The sequence below is a fragment of the Calypte anna genome, chromosome 1 (genome assembly GCF_003957555.1).
Source record: "Calypte anna isolate BGI_N300 chromosome 1, bCalAnn1_v1.p, whole genome shotgun sequence".
Taxonomy (NCBI): Eukaryota; Metazoa; Chordata; class Aves; order Apodiformes; family Trochilidae; genus Calypte; species Calypte anna.
Window position 1 is genome coordinate 170,331,502 of NC_044244.1, and position 19,278 is coordinate 170,350,779.

Sequence of the window (19,278 nt, forward strand, 5' to 3'; positions counted from 1 at the left end):
CTGGGCTGGAAGCACACATCAACAGCTCATGTTAAGCTTCTGGTCCACCACCACCACCCCAAAGTCCTTCTCCTAAGGGCTGTCTTCAATCCTTTCTCCCCCCAAAAGTTGTCATTACAGTTCAGGAAGGCAGACTTGCTTACTGAGTTACTGAGTGGAACTCTGTCTTTGAGCCTTAAAACCATTTAGCCTTTTGGCTTATAACCATAGTCCATTACTTAATGGATCCACAGGTGTGAGTCTGGAGTCTCTAAACAAATAGCCTTCAGAAACATCTTTCCAAGTCTTTTCAAATTCACATGATAAGGAAAATGAATAGCAGCTCAGCTAGGGATAATGGGGAATAGGTAGCTTGCTACCTAAGTCTCGTGCAAAGCATTAATCTAGCCAGCTGGGTTGAAATCTCAGGAGACCTTGCATCCGAGGACAGACTCAGTGCTGACTCTGAAACAGTGTCATCTGAGTTGGAACCCCAAATCACAGTTTGAATGTCTGCTACTAGTTCAGTATGTTCAGTAGCAAGACAAGAAATGAGCTGTTCGTGCAGCAGTTGTTGCTGTGCATGAGTCAGTACAGATTTCTAAAAAACATGTATTTGAGTGTGCCACCAGACTTCTCAGCTGCTTCTATGCTTAGCAAGTGTATTGCCAATCTATTCTTCTAATGAGTCATCTTCCTTGTCTGGTCCCTTTTAGTAGGTCCATAGAGTGGTGCGAGTTGGCCTTACATAAATCCTTAGATTTATCCCACGTGTAATTTTACCCCTTCTGAAGGCTGCTGCATCCATTCATTTTCAGTGGTGCAGGAAATCTGACAGTAGGCTAGCGAATTGTTTGTCGTGACTCTGCAGGCTGAGCCTTTACCTGTTGTCCAAATGCAAGCTGCTTCTCTTGTGTCCTTTTCAAGACCTCCCTAAATTCTGAATATACTGGAAAACTAGCTGGAGCTGGAAGACACTTACATCATCCATAAGTGTTTTATGTGGAGGAAGACTAAAATTATGGTATCCACATAATTTGCTTTCAGGATTTTCAAGATGGAGCAGTGTTTTTAAGAATTTGTAGACACTCATACTATTCTTTTGAACAGGTAGCAGCAATTTTAAATCAGCAAATGGAAGACAAAGCTTGTTACGTTACTGCAGTAGAGATTATAGGTACTTGCAGCCAGTGGCAGGGAAAATTTCCTCCTTGTTGCTAAGTGAGGTACACCTGTTAATATAACTGATACAGCCTTTTGAAGAGCTTGTGTTTGGCTGTCCAGTTCTATTATCCTATCCTTTTTGAGAATCAACCCTTCACAAGATTGAGTTCATTCTTTTTTATTTCAGAAAGAATAGCTTTACCCTTTCTGTATTAAAATCTTTTGTTATGCCTAGCTTTTTAAGCTATTAATGCCATTTTAGTGGAGTAAAATTAGTTGGTATCATATCACTGTCATGATCTGTCATTTCCAGACTTCCTTCTGACTTCCTTATTTTTTTTTTTTTTCCCTGAGAGCTGAGTTAAAAACATGTTCTGTAATGAGAATCCAGGAACAGATACCTCCCCTTGCTATTGGAAACTCCCATGCCAAACACCTCTGTATTTGTTGTTATTATTTAAGGGCTGTATGTCTAATTTTAATTCATGTTAATATCTGTTCTGCATATTTGTTGAAGGGAAACGTGTGATGCCAAATAAGGTTTTGAGTTTGTTTTTCTGGTTCTATTATTAGTACCTTTATCAGCAATACCTGTCACCAGAAGAGTCTCATCAAGTTAATTAGGTAAACTTTTTTCCATCAAATCATACTTTTCTTTTAATTCTTTACAAATAACATCCAGTGTCAACTACTAAATTCTGTTTGATCTCCAATCACTGTTGGCAAACAGACCTCAATGGAGTATTTAATGCAAGACTTCTAGTTTTCTTCCAGACCTCTGAGACTTTCCTAGGAAAAGTTATAATAACTCAAGTTATTAGTGAGTCTTTTTCAAATATCTAGGTAGATGCCTTCTTCCAGAAGTCTTGACTGCAAGTTCCTTGGGTCTACTGATTTAAATACTCTGTGCCTATTTGATATCCTTGTATCAAATGTAATATGGTGGCATTTATTTCCAAGTTAGATTTATTGAGCATTTCTACTTATTTTGATGCCAACTTTTTGCCTGTTTTATCTCACTTTTGCTTCTGCCACACAGTACTTCTCCCTTTTCAGACTCTTACCTTTTTGTGTCCTCATTGCTTAAAAGGCACTTGCAGGTGCATGAAAATGCCACATCTTGCTGGCTGACCAAATTATGCACACTAACTTGTACAGATTGCTGCCTTTTGACTACTGATAGAGAAAAGAGTTTTGATGATGCATGTAGCATAGACCCACGTTGTTTAAGCCTTTAGGCTTCAAGACTGGTTTAGTGGCATTGCAGAGAACTCTAATATTGTATTGTCAAGAAAACATTGATTTATTTTTTCCTTTGATTGATTACAGAGTCTGACAGGTAGCACTTTTATTACTTTTGTAGAGGGTGTCAAGAATAACACTATACCTAGTACCTCCTGTCAGGGTTTATCGATGACCAGCCTGCTTGTCTCCAGAATAAATCAAAAGTTTGAATTCAGACATGGAATTTAACTATGTCCCTGTTAAGACACTGAGGACTGTGTGCTAAAGGTTAACTACCCACCTAAGCACTCAGGTGCCTGTGGGATCCTAATTTTCATATAAATCAAAATATTAAGCAGCTCATTGAGAGAATGAATTAGCCCAAGACCAGATGTTACATATATCCAGAGCTGCTCCTGTTTTAAAAAACTGGAAAAGTTGTCATGGTAGTTTTATTGGTGTAAGTTTGGGCTATGGTTAATTCTCATTGGTGTCCAATTTGATAGACATGTTTTGATTTATGCCTAGTAAATGATCATAACACTGAGTACATCGTAAGTTCTGAATTCAGTCAGAAGTCTTTGTGTTATAAAAGAGGTTAGTGCTTTCCTAAATAAGATATTTGTCATTAGCATGGTGGCTTGTAAATAATGAGCTGGATTCTATTTAAACATGGGGAGATTCAAGCCAGCTTAATATGGGAAAGTGTTTTGACATAGGAGCACAAAATGCTTGGATCTGTAAGATGGAGAGATGGCACGAGGGCAAGTCTGGTTGTAGCTTTCATGAGATGAGGGATGCCTTGATTCTGACCCCTGCTTCCAGGCTGTGCATTCATTTTACATTAAATGGTCATTGGATAATATCTTGGGATGCTTATCATCAAACTGCTAACTTGAAAGAATATCCCAGTAAATATTAGCAGCCCTCTGTCACCTGTGGAAATAGTGGGAACTGTCTGTAGCCTGGGGGATTTTTTGATGAGTGGGAAGGCTTTTAAATGTAATGTAGTAATATAAAACACTGTTCTCATTGCTTGGGAGACTAATAAATCTGGTTAACCAGGTATAAATGACTTGGTGTAAGTGATAGTGAATTCTAAGTAATGTTAGGTTTCAAAGCCTTTAAACCCAGAGGGACTTCTCCCCCCCACCCTTTTAACCTTTGTACAATATGCCAGGAAAGTAAAGTAAACATCTCAATAATTTGTAGATTTTTTTTCTACAAAAATGCTTTTTTTTCCCGAGTTCATAGTGTTATAATAGGACAGTCTTCAGCATGGGGATAGCTAATCATACTGTACATGTATAGCTGTACAAGAGGCTTATAGTGCTTTGTTAATGGATTTTTTTTGAAAATGTGAAGTCTGTGTTCTTTGTCAGTCTTGTACTTACAGCACTGTATTATGGCTTTCAACCCACAGCAGATACACAACAACATCTGCCTTAGTGGGCCAAGCAACTAAAAGTAGTCATTTGGGTGAGGTGGAGGTAGTGTTAGAGAATACTTCTGAGTAGGAAACTGTAACAGCAGCTCTAAATTAACCAAACATCATCTCTAGAATTTGGTACTGAAGTCAATGCCATTAAACTGACTTTAACACCCCTTGAATTGTATCTGGTATCTCTTCATTTAAAGTAAGTTTTCTTTATGCCCTAACTAGTAAGCATCTCTGTTTATGAGCAGACAGTGTGTATGTGTTAGAGGTGTGTAGAAGCCTTTGTAGAGTTTCATCTGCCTAAAGGTATCAAAGCAAAACTTTGAAAACCTGTAACATTACTGGTGTAACTGTGTAACTTTAAAATTGTACCTCTTTGGGTTTTTTTGAGGCTACTCAAAGTACTGGCTCAGAAAGGCAGTTCTGCTTTAGAAATACTGTACAAGCTTATTCTCAGTTTGTCTGTTTGAAGTTACACACTGTTATCAGATGCAAAATGTAATTAACTTATGGGAATTCTGAATGTACCATTAAATTCTAGTCTGTTCTTTCCATCTGTCGTTTTGTTTTAAGAACTATCAGTTTCTTAATGCTGGTTGGTCTAATTCTTTAAATTTTATTTTATTTCCTCAAATTCTAGATGTGCTGAGTCTGGCTGGGATGGAGTTCAGACCATTACACTAAGTCCAATATAGCTTAGTGATTTTACTTTTTATTTTTTTTTAACATAATGAAATGTAATTTCAAAAGCAGCTTGTTAGGTTTGCAATACACATTTCATCAAAAAATGGTAATCTTCACCTTTTTAATCTTAATTCTTCCATCCAGTCCTCTTACAGCACTAACACTGAAAATATTATAAAATCATATTACTTATGACTTTTAAACGTAATTGAAAAGAACACTTGGCTAAATCTTGCTTTCTGTTATGCTGTTATTTGACACTCAACAGAGTTAAAGTAGCTCACTGCTTTCCTGGGCCTCTTGCCTAGGTGGCTTTTTTCTTGCAATCAAATTTCATGTGTGCTACTAAGGGCTTTTTCATAGTATAGTTTTGAGGACTAATTTTGTGTACAGGCACACAAGAGGTAATCTTGCCCCCTCTTCATCTTTTAGCTTTTGATAAAGCCATTGTAGAGCCATTGGTCTTCAGCATCCCACAGCTTTAAATCTCAGTTTAATACATTTTAAAGAAAAAAAATGTGCAGAAGATTTTTTTATTAACTCATTTGTTTCTCACTTGAATATTTCCTAGTAACTAGGTGTTCCTGAAATAAGTACCTTCTAAAAAAAAAATAAATATAAAAGATCTACCTGTTGGTAGGATCTTGGATTTTTACCGGTTCCCTACTAAGTAGGAACACTGTAAATGTAAGCTCTGAGGCAGCTGGCTGTGCCTGTAGGGCTGTGGTGTATCACAGCTTTCTTCTTCCAAGATGTATCTGTCTTCTTATAAGGCTCAGCCACTAGAGGGGGTCTAAACCTGCCCTCTGTTTAAACAAAGCTTCCACAACCTCGCAGAACACGTCTTCAAGTTTACATGATTAGTGGAACGTTGTGGTAGCATACTTTACAAAAATGTCTAATTTCTTTAAGTGAGGCTGTTTTTTAAGGGTAATTATCCATGAAATTGTTAAACTAAATATTTCTGAACTTTTCTTTGCAGGTGATCCTGTGAATCAGTGTACCATCGATGATGGCAGAACATCCACCCTTACTGGATACCACTTCAATTATAAGTAGTGAAATTCCCCTTCTTACTTCCCCAATTGTCAGTGGGGATGGAGCACAACAGGTAAGGAAACTTCAACATCTTTTTTTTTTTTCCTTCCAACAGCATCATTGACATATTGACACTGTAAAAGACGGCCTTCATCTGAAATATTTTGTAGTGCAGCTTTGATCATGCATGTGTGTTAGTGATTGAGGTGAAGGTAGAACTGGTGCAGAGGGCAGATTTATAAGGAGTATGAAGCAGAAAGCCTGTCTTGTGAAAACCCATTCATAAAAGGATGTGACCAAACATCTGCCACGCTGTCGAGCCATGCTTGAGTCTTAATTTGGAAGCTACATATTTACATTATCATGTGACCTTCTTAAGGTTAACAAACCTTCCCCTATGGTAGAGCTTATGAGCTCAGGCATAACATATGGTAGCAGCTCCACAGTGGCATTTGTTAAACAACTGGGTATTGTGAATGGTGGCACTTGCTTGTATATTAGTGTCTGCCTGGACACTACTTCCATTTTGGTGTGGTTTGTTTTTTAAATAAAACGAGTCAAGGTGATAGAAAAATTTACAATTACTTGAGAAAAGTCAGCTCCAGTGAAGAAGTGTTGGCAAAAACATATGCATTCTCCATAGCTTTAACCTTAGAAGAATATTTTAAGTCCCAGATAAGTACAGGTCTGAAGCAGCTGAAGCAGTGGGGAAAAGGAGTGAAAAAAATTAAGCAAGTCATTTGAAGTATCTGAGAGGATTGAGAGATCACTGCCTGTGATATCAAGAGACTGAACTTGATCTGTGGAAGTCCCTATTAATCTGCCATTCCCATGCTTGATCTTTATGCGGAAAAAATAATTCTTTGTCATAAAAAGGAACTAATTTGTAAGGTGAGAACAGCAAAGAGCTCTAAAATGAGACTGGGGAATGGATTACAACAGGTAAGGTTTGTGCTGCAGCAAGATCTTTATGATGTAGGGGAAGCTTAAATACAGAGAAACAACTGTGAAATCTTTTAAAATGAATGTGTAGATGGAACATTCCAGAAAAAGGGAAAAAGCAATATCTAAACTTGCTTTCCCATCCAATTCTTTGAAATATTGATGTTTAGAAGTATTAATCTAATTTGCTAGAGGAAAACTGTTACTGTTTCCTTTATCTTTTTTTACTTTTGAAAGTTCAACTTTAAGGCTTTGCAAACAGTCTTGGTTTGAGCTGCTACAGAATTAATTTTCTTTCTAGTATTTTTACTATTCAGTTAAGTCTCTTCTTAGTAACTGCACTCTCTGAAATTAACAGCATGTTTTTCAGTCATTTGTCTGCTTCCAGCACTGATAAAGCTCAACGTTTATGGTTACTGATGAAGAATGGAATGCAGAACCAAGGTCACTGCTTGGTTCTGCTGAACTTCTTCACTGGAAACAAAAAGGAGGAAAAGAGGTCACACCTGTGACCTGTGGGGAGCAGTGGACCAGATAGGTGACCAAAATTGACCAAATGACCCAAAGCTGTGTGTTCCACAGAGTTTAACCCTCAGCCACTCACTCTCCTACACACACAAAAGCACACATATGCAAAGTTAAACATACTACCATTGTGAATTTTGTTTTTACTGTTGTTTAAAAATTCTTAAAGTGTATCACAGAACACTTGATAATGGAGCTCAGATTTCCTCTGCTCAATGAAGGGTCAAGTAGAGCAGGTCACCCGGGACCATGTGTAGTCTTCTGTATCTCCAGGGGTAAGGGACTCAGCCTCCCGTACAGACTGTTGCTCATTATTCAACTCACTCTTACAGTGAGATATTTTTTTTACATTTCAGTGGAATTTCTGTATTTCAGTTTGTGCCCCTAATCTTTTGTCCTCTCACAGGGCACCACTAAGAAGAGTCTGGCACAGTTTTGTTCATTCCCCCTACCTTCAGGTATTCATGCACACTGATAATAAAATCTCCCCCCATACATTAGCTTGAGGCTGAACAGTCCCAGCAGCTCTGTCTCTCCTCACATATCGGATGCTCCGGTCCCTTTATTATTTTTGTGGCACGTTGCTGAACTCTCTCCAGTATGTCCATGTCTTTCTTGTATTGGGGAGCCCAGGACTGGACTCAGAGTTCCCTTTGTCTCACCAGTGCTGGTTAGGTGAGAGGTTCCCCACCTTTGACCTGCTGGCAATGCTATTCCTAATGCAGTGCAGGATGCTGTTGGCATTTCAAGAGTACCTTACTGACTCACATTCAACTTATCCACCATTTAAAAAAAAAAAACAGAGAAACCAAAACCAAAACAAACTGCTTTCCAGCCAGTCAGCTTCCAGTGTGTACTTGTGCATGGGATTACCCTTTCTCAGATACAGGTACATTTGGCATTTCCATGTGTTGAATGTCCTGAGGTTCCTGCCAGCCAATTTCTTCTGCTTGTCATGGTCTGTTTGGATGGCAGTGCAGTTGTCTTGTGCACTCATCAGCCACTCCTCCCAACCTTGTATCACTTCCAAACTAGTTGGTGGTGCACTCTGTCCTGTCATCCAGGTCTTTAAAGAAGGTAGGAGATACTATTAGGCCCAGGAGCAACTAGTGAGGTAGAGGACTAGGAAATGGCCTCTTCCTGGACCTACCTGCATGTCAGTGACATTTGCTTTCTTCCAGTTCTTGGGCACCTCCTCTAATCACTATGGCCTTTCAAAGATAGTTGAGACAGAGTTAATTGTTCTGCCTTCCCCCAAAATAGGATTATAAAGCTGTGCTGTCAAGCTTACTCCATAATGGTGTAAAATTTTGAGCTAGAGATGACATAAAATGTTCTTTTGGAGATATTTTTTTTCCTTAAAATATCTCTTTCTCCTACCAAGCAAAATTAAAACTGGAAAATAAGGAAGAATTTCTTCAAAGAAATTTGGGGAGGTTTCTGTTCATCATTTTAAGGGAAAACATCATATATGCTGTTGGTTTCCTTTTTGTAAACAGACAAAACAAAACCCCAAAATAAACGAAACCACAAAAAGCCCCCAAACAAAAACAGAACACAAAAACAAGCAAAAAACCCAGACCTCTAAACAAACAAAAACCTGCTCATAAAGAGTACCATATAAAGTGGAACCGATAGTGGTAGTGTTTACTTAAAAAAAAAAAAAAAAAGGTTAAGACAGAAAGCATTGGACAAATTCTGTCATTAATGAAGTCAGTTTTTCTCTTCATTTTATGATAGCTGTCAGTTGTACCACAGCATTGTCTACCGCTCAGTGTTTCACAATGTCTAGGGCAAGTTACAACTTTTGTTTTCTGTCCTTCCTTTGCATCTGATACATTTGCAGATCCCTCCTGAGTCATGTATTTGTTCAGCTGCAGGAAACTTTACTGGAAACCCTTTTTGCATCTGGTGATTTCAAAGCCATGGCTAAGTAGAAGATACTTTGCTTATCTGAAATATAGGAAATCCAGAATTGCAGGTATTGCTTGCTCTGTCAAGGTTGACCAATTAAGAGCAAAGCCACAGAAAGGTCAGACAGGCCATTATTTATTCATAAGGATCTTGAATTATTTTGTTTGTTTTTTATATTTTGCACTAGTGAAAGGAGATGTATACTGTCAGATGAAGTGTGATATATTCAAGTACAACATGTTGTAATTTTCATATTTTTGAAAAATATTATTAACCATAATGTTAGTTCATTGTATCATTTGGTTTGGGTTTTTTCTTGTAAGTTTGAAGCTACAAGAAATGGGGAGACTTTTGCCTTCATGATGGGGTTGCTAGTTTTTTCTGAAAGTCTCCTATTTACTTAGTAACCCTTACAGAATGTGTATTGTAGCTTCCTTAAAATATGAAAACTACTTTTCCAGTTTCTTTCATAACAGCATCCTGTTGGATTGCATAATCTGTAACACAGTCTGTAATGCTGACAGAATTTAACTGTATTCCTACAATGAAAATTTAGAGCTGTTTTGTCCATGTAAATAAACCTGGGTTTCTTCCTTCATAGTGTGTAGATGGAACTGTATGTATGCTAATTACTTGTAGTAAGTTCTGAGTGAAAAAGGTATTGGAAACCTGGTTGAAAATTTTCTGTTGAAATATTTTGGTTATTAGTTGGTATTTTCTTTGTTAGACTAGATAACTGTACCCCAGACTTGCAAATTTTTGTTCAGTAGTAAAACACCTGAGGATTTTCTTAATCAGTTCCCCCTTCCTTGCATCTTACCAGAATAAGCTTATAATTAGTTATGATTTATGTTGAATAACTGAGTTACCAAATGGATATAGACCATGCAGTATTTTTCTGGAAAAGTTTGTATCTTCAAGATAATCTATATCAAGTACTTGAAGTTCTGCTAGCAGTTTAAATGTGAAATAGCAGTACAAATATTTGAACATGGTAAGATGAAAGGTCATATGCTTCAAATAGTGGAAGTGTCTGATCAGGTTAAAGCTCTTTCTGCAAAACAATCCACAAAGTTAGAAGAATGTGCATCTTCAGGAAGAAAACATGGGGAACCTAAACTGTGTGGATGCTCATGTGCTACTCAGTGATGCTGTGGGAGGCTGCCTCATTCTGTGTCCCACATTTCATAGGACAAAACTATGGAAAAGGAAAAGCAAAGGCCAGGTTATCAAATCCCTTTCTATAAAGCACAAGACTACTGCTTTTGCACATTCTCATCACTGTGCTTAACGTGAAAGGGTAATGTACTCATTACATCTTGGTGGTGGTAAGGTTGTGGATGCAGTGTGGAAAAGATCCATAGAAGCTAACACAAACCAAGTGACACTGAGAAAACATGGTATGTGGACAGAAGTGCCATGGGCTTTTAATGTAACTACTGCAGTGAGGCTCTACTGTTTATTGCTGAGGCTGGACAGGAAGGAGGGGTTTGATTATGTGAGCTTTGATTTTGGGGAGGGGGGTAAATTCATGATTGAGAAGCAAATGAAGAGGCAGAAGTTCAGAGTACTTTCCTTAACAGACACTTTGTTTTCTTGATATTAGACTGATGAGAAATTGTTTTGGAAGGTTCCTACAGCTGGAACAGTGCTGTTCCAAGACAAATGAGTAAATTGCTGACACGAGTTAGTAGCAGCCCTCAAGTTCTGGACCCTCTCTGCACCTTCCCACTGAAGCTAGCAGTGGCAAAGTGAGACAACCCTCTCTAAAACTGGTATCTTTTTTTACTAAAAAAAAAAAGGTAGATAACATTGTCCAGGTAGCCTAATACCTTTTAACCATTTCCCTTTCTTTGGGGGACACACATAGAGTCAGATCATCAGTCAGCTTTATTTCTTAGCAAGGCCTGGTGATAAAGTAATACTTTAAGAGGGATTTACTTGAGAGAGTACAACAGAAGGGCTATGAGAACGATTAAAGGACTGAAATACCTGCCTTAGGAAGAAAGGCTGAGGGACCTGGAGTTTTTTGTCTGGAGAGGAGAAGACAAAGGGGAGGGGATCTAATTAATGTATATAAATAAATGAGGGCAAGGTGTCAAGAAGGAAGGGATGACCTTCTCACTTGGCCCGGTGAAAGGATGAGGGGCAATGGATGACAGAGCACAGGAAGTTCCACATCCATGGGAGGAAGAATTTCTTTATTATAAGGGTTACAGAGCTCTGAAACAAACACTCTGGAGACTTTCAAGACCCATCTCGATGCATTTCTGAGTGACCTGCCCTAGTTTTGGTCCTGTTCTGGCAGGGGAGTTGGACTTGAAGATTTTCAGAGGTCCTTCCAATCCCTGGTAATCTGTCGTTCTGTGATTCTAGCTTGACAAGCTGGTTGCTTATCCTCCACATTTCATTCAGAAGTTTTGGTGGTCAGTGTTTTCCAAAAAATCCCACTGTGCATGTTTGTATGTGTAGTATCTGTGTGCTTGTAATATGTTACGCATATGTGGATATATATATACTGCAGGTAAGATAAGAGCAAATTCTTTGCCCTGAAATAGATATTTAGCATGAAATATGCTAGTTAGAAGTTGGTCTTGGAAATAGTTATTAAAATATTCAAACCTCTAATCTTGAAGTTCTTAACACGTTACCATAGGAGGAAGTCTTCATACAGCAGAATGATAGAGTGACTTAAATTATTTTTAGAGCTGAGAATCCCCTATTTTGGCTTTCAGATTATTTATGTATGTGGAGTCCCCGCAGAAATAATCTAGTTCACATCTTCACCACTATATTAAATACTTTTCTGTTTTAGTTCTGTTGCTTCTGTTTTTAAAAGCATATGGCAGATTAAGTTCCTGCTTAATTTGTTTTTCCTTTGCTGTTGCAAAACAAGCCTCAAACTACATATGTTTCATGATCTTTTCCTCTACAAGAAAAAAAAATGCACGTTAAAGGCTGTTTAACACCATACATTGTTGTAACTGTTCTCACTGCTTTCCATAGTATACTCTTTCCCTTTCCTTTAACTGTGTTTGGATTTCATGGGGTACAGAGTGCATCCCTGGCTGCTTCTGTTTTGGTTTGTGTTTTGTTATCTTCTTTTTTTTTTTTTTTTTTTCTTTAATGGGGTTGGGTTTTTCTGTACTTTGGTTCTATTGAATTATCTCCTTTTGGAGATTCATTAAAGTTTTAGTTGACAATTACTCTCCCATCCTTCAGTGACTTTGCATCATTGAAGCGCACCAGAACCATGTTCACTGGAACCAAGAGAACTCTGTGTATAATGCTGAAGTGTGCCAGCTTATGGAACCTGATTACCAAGCTGTATTTTTTTCAGGATTGATTAGTACTTTTGTGTAGCAACCATCAAGTTATAGGGGACAGCCTGTATACAAAAAATCTTTTCTGTAAATTTTTCAACTGTTTGATGGCTATGATTTTTTTAAAAACAAGAACACACACACAAAAAACAACAAACAAACAAACAAACAAAAAACCCCCCAAAAACCCCAAAACACTATGAGGATGTGAGTTTTGAGGCCTCAAGGTTAATAGACCCTTTCTGTGTCTGAGTTAATATTTTTTGGTCAAAGAATGAAGTGTTGTCTTAGTTAAGTGTAAATTATTCACTTGCATTTGAGATTGGAGTTTTCTCTAATGTATTTAAACTGTCTTTGATTGCAGATACGTTGAAAGCTTGCTTTGAATTTCCAATAAGCAGCCATCATCCTCAGTAGAAAGTGAGGATTAAAAATTCTTTGGTATATAGTTACATATACTGTACTGCTTTTATTTAGCAGAAGGAAGCATCAGATCTATTGCACAATTTATACTACCATCCAAATGTATTTATTTTCATATTTGCTGTCTCAAAATAAATGTAGAAATGATTAAAGGCTGTTGTAGTTCATAGTTTTGCTACTTGTCTTCAGTCTGAAAATTCATGGAATGAAGTAGCCTCATAAAACTTCTCTGAGTAATCCTTCTCTTTTTCTCTAAAATGTCTGTTTTCATTTGTCTAATATGAATCCTGGATTAATTTTGGTCTCTCATATGGTAGATTCCTCCCAAGATACTTCAGCCAAGATTTCCCCTGTTGAATGAATCTCTTCAGAAGCTGACATTTGGGAGAATTGGATGACATGTGAAAATTGGATTTGAACGTGGTTAGTCACTGTAGGTTGCTAATATAGTCAGTGGGGAGGAATAACCATATCCGGAAGATGATAACTTTCATGTTTGAGGAAGGTGACTAAAGATCTATATGGTTTCTTTTTTTTTCTTTTTTATGAGGAGAAGAGGTGCAAGTTTCCAGGAGCTATTTGTGTTGAGGTAGGTCCATTTCTCTCTGCAGTCTGTTACAAGTGGGCTCAGTTCTGAGTCTCCATGCTCCTCTTTCAGGAAGGTTTGGAAGGTGACAGCTATGCCCAAGTAGTGTCCTGGACCTCACGCATGTTCCTTGGTCCCCTTCTGTCCCCTCCTCTCTGCTGTGAGAGACTTAATTCCCTGTAAGCCAAGACCTGAATGCCAGAGTCCAAGATCTATGAAGTCACACTTATTTCCTCAGAAGACAGCTATTATACTCTCTCTGGAAGTTGTGACAAAAACCTAATTGCTTTGCAGTGTCGTATTTTTAACCACAGCAACTTCACTCTTAAAATACGAGAATCGCACACTTAGCAAACAAGGAATCTTAAGTACATCCCCTGCTAGCTGATGCCTGGTTTTTGTCCCCTGGTGATTAAAAGGTTTGTTTATTTATAACCGGGCAAAGTCCATCTAAACCTCTGCATGTTACAGCATTATACACTTTATATAAAGTGTCCAGGACAACATTCTCCAGGAAGAAAAAGACTCAGGTTTACACACCACATCAAATATGGCCTAAGACTAATTTTAGAGGAGAAGATGTATGAGAGAGGATTGTGGCTGTGGAGATTGCTCTCACCAAGCCCTTGGTTCAGTACTGAGTGAACCTTCCTAACTTGATCAAATTGATTATGTAGTCTTTCGTTTTTCTTCCATCTCAGGTTTGTGTTGTCACACAGTATTTTGATATACAAAGATGCCCAGACTGGCACAAAGCTTGGGTGTATAGAGAATTTATCAGGAGAAAAAGGCTTCTTTAGAAGGTGCTTTTGAGACTCCTAGCATTTTATTACTTTTAATGAAATGCTGTTTTGAATAACTAGAGAACACAGTTCTTCCTTTGGCATTTCTATACTTCATTGTAGGAAGGTAGAAATTTAAGGTAGAAGTATTAAAGAAACCCATCAGTCTTAAATATTAGGGGATTTTAATCACCAAAGAAGAATATGAGTTATCAGAAACAGTGTCTGGAAATATGAAATTGATCTTCTAGTCTAGTCTGAAGTCTCTTTACTTTCAAAACCCATGTCTTGCATGTTTCTTAAATCTTCTAAGATCTTCACAAACTGGAAGTCCAAATTCAGTTACAGCTTGTTGATTTATATTTTTTTCTTAAATGTTACAGGTGTTACAGTTGCTTTGCAGGAAGGGCTTAGGTTTAAAAGGTTATTTATAACTAATTATTGTAACCTGCTGCATGGCTGGTGAAGTTCACCAGTAACCTGCTGTTCATAGAACTTACTGGTTGCAGGGGATAGAAACAGACTCTTATGTCCTGCTTGCTGGGTCTTCTTTTTGTGCTTCAGAAGGGTGAAAGTAGTCAGGACAAGGGCCAAAAGGGCTCTGCCTCAGCTTACAGAGGGGGAGTCAATTGTAGCTTTGTGACCTTTCTGAAATAAAGTGTTCAGTTGTTAGGCCATAGGTTGTTCATGGCAGCTTTATAATGCTGGTGTTCTTTTTTGGTGAATGCCCAACTGGTAGCACACACTTTCAGACATGTCCAGATATAACTGACAAAGAAATTCTTTCAAGTTCCAGTGACTTGCATCATCATTAGCAAACCTCTTAACTGTCTTCTTCATTTAGTTCATCTGGGCTGGGCTTCATAATGTTTGTAAGATTTTATTTTAATTTGAATTTATCACCAAGTATTTTATTGAAAGAAAATACTAGCAAAGCTTTCTAATGATGGCATAAGACTTGGGGGTGTTTGAAATATGTGCTAACTAGCAAACAAATTCTTCCTCTCTTCTCAGCATTAAGATCTTTACAACAGACTGGAGCTGTGTAGTCTTGCATAGGGATACACCACAGAATACCTATTTGCCATGAAGTATTGTAGATGGCAACTGCTCCTACAGCTTGCAGGAACAATGCAGGAACTGTGAAGTATGCACAGTTGAAGTACTGCTGAAAGCATCTTCAGTTTTGAGGCTTGATTGAAACAATTGAAAGGGAGTTTTGATCCACAAGTGTTGTGAATGAGGAAAATATTTTTAAAAAATAGTTATTTAAATACAATATCTGAAAAACTGGGACAAATCCTATAAAATAACCTTCCAAACGCCTGGCTTTCTTGGAACAATGCCACGTGTAGCACTTGACAGCACTTTTAGATTTTATTTATTGACTTAGAAATGAGGATTTTGATGCTCTCAACATTAAGGTAGCATCTTTAGCAACTGAGAGGGGAGGAGGGTATTAATTGTAATTTTCTTTTCAGACAGTCTTTGTTAATGACTTAGTTTTCCAAAATTAAACTGGCTGTCTTCTATCTTTCAGTGCATCTACTTACAGCTTTAATGAAAGTTTACTTCTTGATTCTGTTTAGAACTACAGCAAACAGAAAAATTGACCAGGGAATGTGCCTACTGAGGGTAGTCCAGGCAAAACTTTAGCTTGAAGCTTTAGCTTGTTGTGCAGTACAAGCTCTCTCTCTCATCCAGTTTTGCTTAGCATTTTAAAGCTGAAGCCCTGTGGACTTCAAAAAAACAAATCATCATGAAATGAGAATAATCTGGTTGAAGTCTTCTGGTTAATGTGTCTAAACACTGGCTGGGACCAGATGCCTGAGAAAGTTCCAGAGTTCAATGACTGTGCCTCACACTGCTTCCTTCTAATTCCCTGTAAACAAGGATTAATTTACAACTTTGAAGCACAGATGTTTGTTGCATTATCCAGGTTCTTTGAAACACTTCTGCTACCCTTATTTTTATACTCTGACTGAGGTAAAGATAGAATAGTAAGTAGCAAATTTTCTGTGTACTATCTGCTAACTACAGACTGTGTCAGTGCTAATGAAACAGATTGGATTTGCTGTAAATTAGACAAATAAAACATGGCTTAGCCAAGCTGTGAGAACTGAAAATGCAGAGGAAAAGGGACAAAACAGAAACAAATAGATCAAAAAATGTATATGTGTATTAATAATGAAGAATGAGGTACACACACTTATGAAATATACACTGATGAACACACATGGACACCAGCAACTCTTGAACATATATCAGTGAGCTATATTTTTACAAAACAAGGCTCCAAACAATTATTATTTTTTTTTCTTTCCCATTCTGGCAATCAGCTTTCTGCTGATCAGCTTTCACATGAAGAGAAGGGGGAGAAACACATGAAGGCAGTAAGAATTAAAAAATTGTAAATAAAATCATTTCACCCACTAGAACAAAAATAAATCACCGGTTCTCCAGTCTCTCCAAGTTGTCTTTCTACAAAAAGTAGCAAAAGCTTAATGAAATCTTTGGGTTTTGAATGTCAGTGCTACTGAACAGTCTGGTCTTCTTTCCATCTCCTGGTTTCCTGTTGCTTCTGGGGAAGTTCCGTTGTCTTTGTGCATCTAGCATTGCAGTATCTTGTAGCAGTGGTTAAAAGAAGAAATCTTTGCTGATTTTGCTGTCTCTGAGCTGCCTTTTAGAAAAATGACGCAGTTCCTTCTCTTGCCCTTGAAAATATACATAGGCCTTAGGAGCATGACACTGAAAAGAGAGCTGCTTTCTCTTATTTTCTTTGAGAGGTGCTGCTACTATATATCCTTGCTGAAACTGGTTGGATTATATGTGTTTGGTTTTATTTTTGAAATTCCAAACATATACATTTTTACTGTGGTGTATTCTGTGGCATTTACTTAATTCTCTATAGATTTCCTCTCCAGTCCTTAAACCCAAGATTTAATAGCCTTTACAGATATTTTCTGTTCTTCATAGATAAGTGTTGGTCTCCAGATAGGCGGCAGATAGATCCCTCTAGGTTATCAGTAAGTATTAACAGGTGCTATGGTAGGGAGTAGTGTAGTCGTGAGAAATGTATAAATTGGAATTTGCCCAAATTTGGTGGAAAATAGAAGATTTTAGAGCTTTAATGATGAAAACATTGCATCGAGTTCAGTATGCATCAGGCAACGTTCAGTATCTATAGGACACTTGTTTAGAAAGATGAGAAGCCCGTTTTCTTCTGTTGTTCATAATAAAAACAGGATAGTTTAAAATAAAAAATAAAATTCTAACATTACTTTTCCTTATAAATATCACAAAAATGTTGTGTCCTTAGTCTGTCACAACAGACCGATGTTATATAGTAGAGAGTGCAACCTAAAGTTTTGAGAACCTTTTATTGGTTTCTAGACAACATAAATCAGGAGGGATAAAGACTTCAGAAGTCTAAAAGAAGGTGGAGATGGAAGAAATTCTTAAGAAAGATTACTTTATGAAAGAATTAGTTGGAAGTGACATTCTTCACAAGCACAAAATTCTGAAATTGTTTTAAATTGCCTCAGGCTTAAGACACTGTTTTAATTCAGGTTTTATTACTGATGTGTCAGCTGTTCCTATTTAATAATCTTATGCTGTAGCTGTTAAAGAGTTCTCTTGCATTTTTCCATTTAATCTGCTTTCTAAATGTTAGTGAGTTTGATTGTGGCAAAGAGCAGTTCATAGCCTCATTAGCATTGTTAAGATAGGAACAGCAGATTTTGAACACACACTCCATGAAAAAATGACTTGTGCTGCATTTGTAGCTGACATCACCTTAGCTGGACCACAGATGTGATTCCATCTGGCAGCTCCTGTGTTGCTAATGAATAACAATGTTCCACAGTCATGCAGTGTTTCTTGATCAGCAGCTTTTAGGGACATGCAAATACTGCTCTACGGGTCCTGCAGACAGGGAAACTCTGGAGTAGGTGAGGTGAGAAACCCACAAATCCTGGTAAGTCTGCATCAGTGCCACGACAGAGTGAGCATCTTCAGTCTGGATCCACTTTTCCCTGTTAGCTGGACCACTTGTGGAGCCAGTCTAGATGGAAGGATTTTCCTTGTAACAAAAGACTGTACATGGGTGGGTAAATGTTTTCAATCATAAGATGATACTGTATTTGAATAGTGGGTACTTTGAGCCTAGAAAGCTTTTAGTTGGTAAAGAATTGCATGATGATCAAACAGTAGGAATATGGCTTGAAGTTAAAATGGCAGGAAGTTACTGTCTTGTAATAAGTAAGCTGTAGGTTTGTAAGGTTTCTTTACATAGGAATATGTGTGTACATTTGCTTATTAACTTTGAAGCCAACATTTAATCACTAATCTCATGTTGTTGCGTTCCACATGTGAAGTTGTTACAAAGCAGTTTTGTGTAGCTTGTCTGTTTATGGGTTAGGACTCAAAACCAGAGTGATGCATATGTGATATTTGAAGTAATTTCTCACAGAAGGGAGAGATGCATTTTTTGCCTTATGTACCCTCATCTGTGGGAAGACAGCTCTACCCAGTGGGCCCCTGGCATTGTGGAGATTAAAGACTGCAAATGTGAGATTGCCAGAAACTGATATTGGTTGTTTTCAAGTCAGCTTTTCAGTTGAGGCTAATAGAGGGAAACCATCTTTGTCAGTCATTTGAAATGTCCTAAATATTAATATTGAATAAAATGTATTTCTGGCTATAGTATTAATTAGGGAGACGTATGTAAATTATAGAGCAAAAAATAGGAAGCACCCTTCTTTTAATGCCTCTTTATGTATGTAATAAATACACAGTGTAACACAGTATTTAAGAAAAAGTGCAATAGAATTCAACTGATGATTTCTTTGCTGTATATTTTTATTCTCTTAGAACGTGGTGGGTTTTTTCTCCTCCCTCCTTTCTTATCTGCAAACTGAAGTCATGAGCTGCATCATAGATTTTAAGTATAAAGTCAGAACTTGGTTCATTCCAAGCTAGTATATCCTATCTGGGAATAAGGAGGCTAAATTAAAAATGCAGTTATAAAAAGGTTTATATTTGGAAGCTTTGTTCTCTTAAACCCAAACCTTCTGTTGACTGACGTTAGATGATCCAGAAGCAGATGCTGCAGCAGCTATTTGTTGATTTAGTTGCTATGGTGACATGATACATTCGTGTACAGCAGGAAGCTCACTGTACGTTGGCTAATTTGATAGGAAGGAAAGCTTGAGGTAGGTATTGCTGACTATATTGTTAATTGATCCTACCTTTCAC

At 37.6% G+C, this 19,278-nt stretch overlaps 1 protein-coding gene across 7 annotated transcripts in view; it reads left to right on the plus strand.

Annotated features, from left to right (window-relative positions):
• The window catches only part of FNDC3A (fibronectin type III domain containing 3A), a 122,670-nt gene that overhangs the window by 13,413 nt on the left and 89,979 nt on the right, over window positions 1-19,278 (plus strand). For 4 of the 7 annotated variants that reach the window (XM_030469016.1, XM_030468993.1, XM_030468984.1 and 1 more), the window contains exon 2: window positions 5,472-5,600. In XM_030469016.1, coding sequence (XP_030324876.1) covers window positions 5,499-5,600 — 102 coding nt within the window. In that variant the 5' untranslated portion in view covers window positions 5,472-5,498. Of the gene's footprint in view, window positions 1-1,716; window positions 1,768-5,471; window positions 5,601-19,278 lie in introns of those variants that run through there. The other 3 variants (XM_030469003.1, XM_030469010.1, XM_030469044.1) reach the window with 2 other exon arrangements.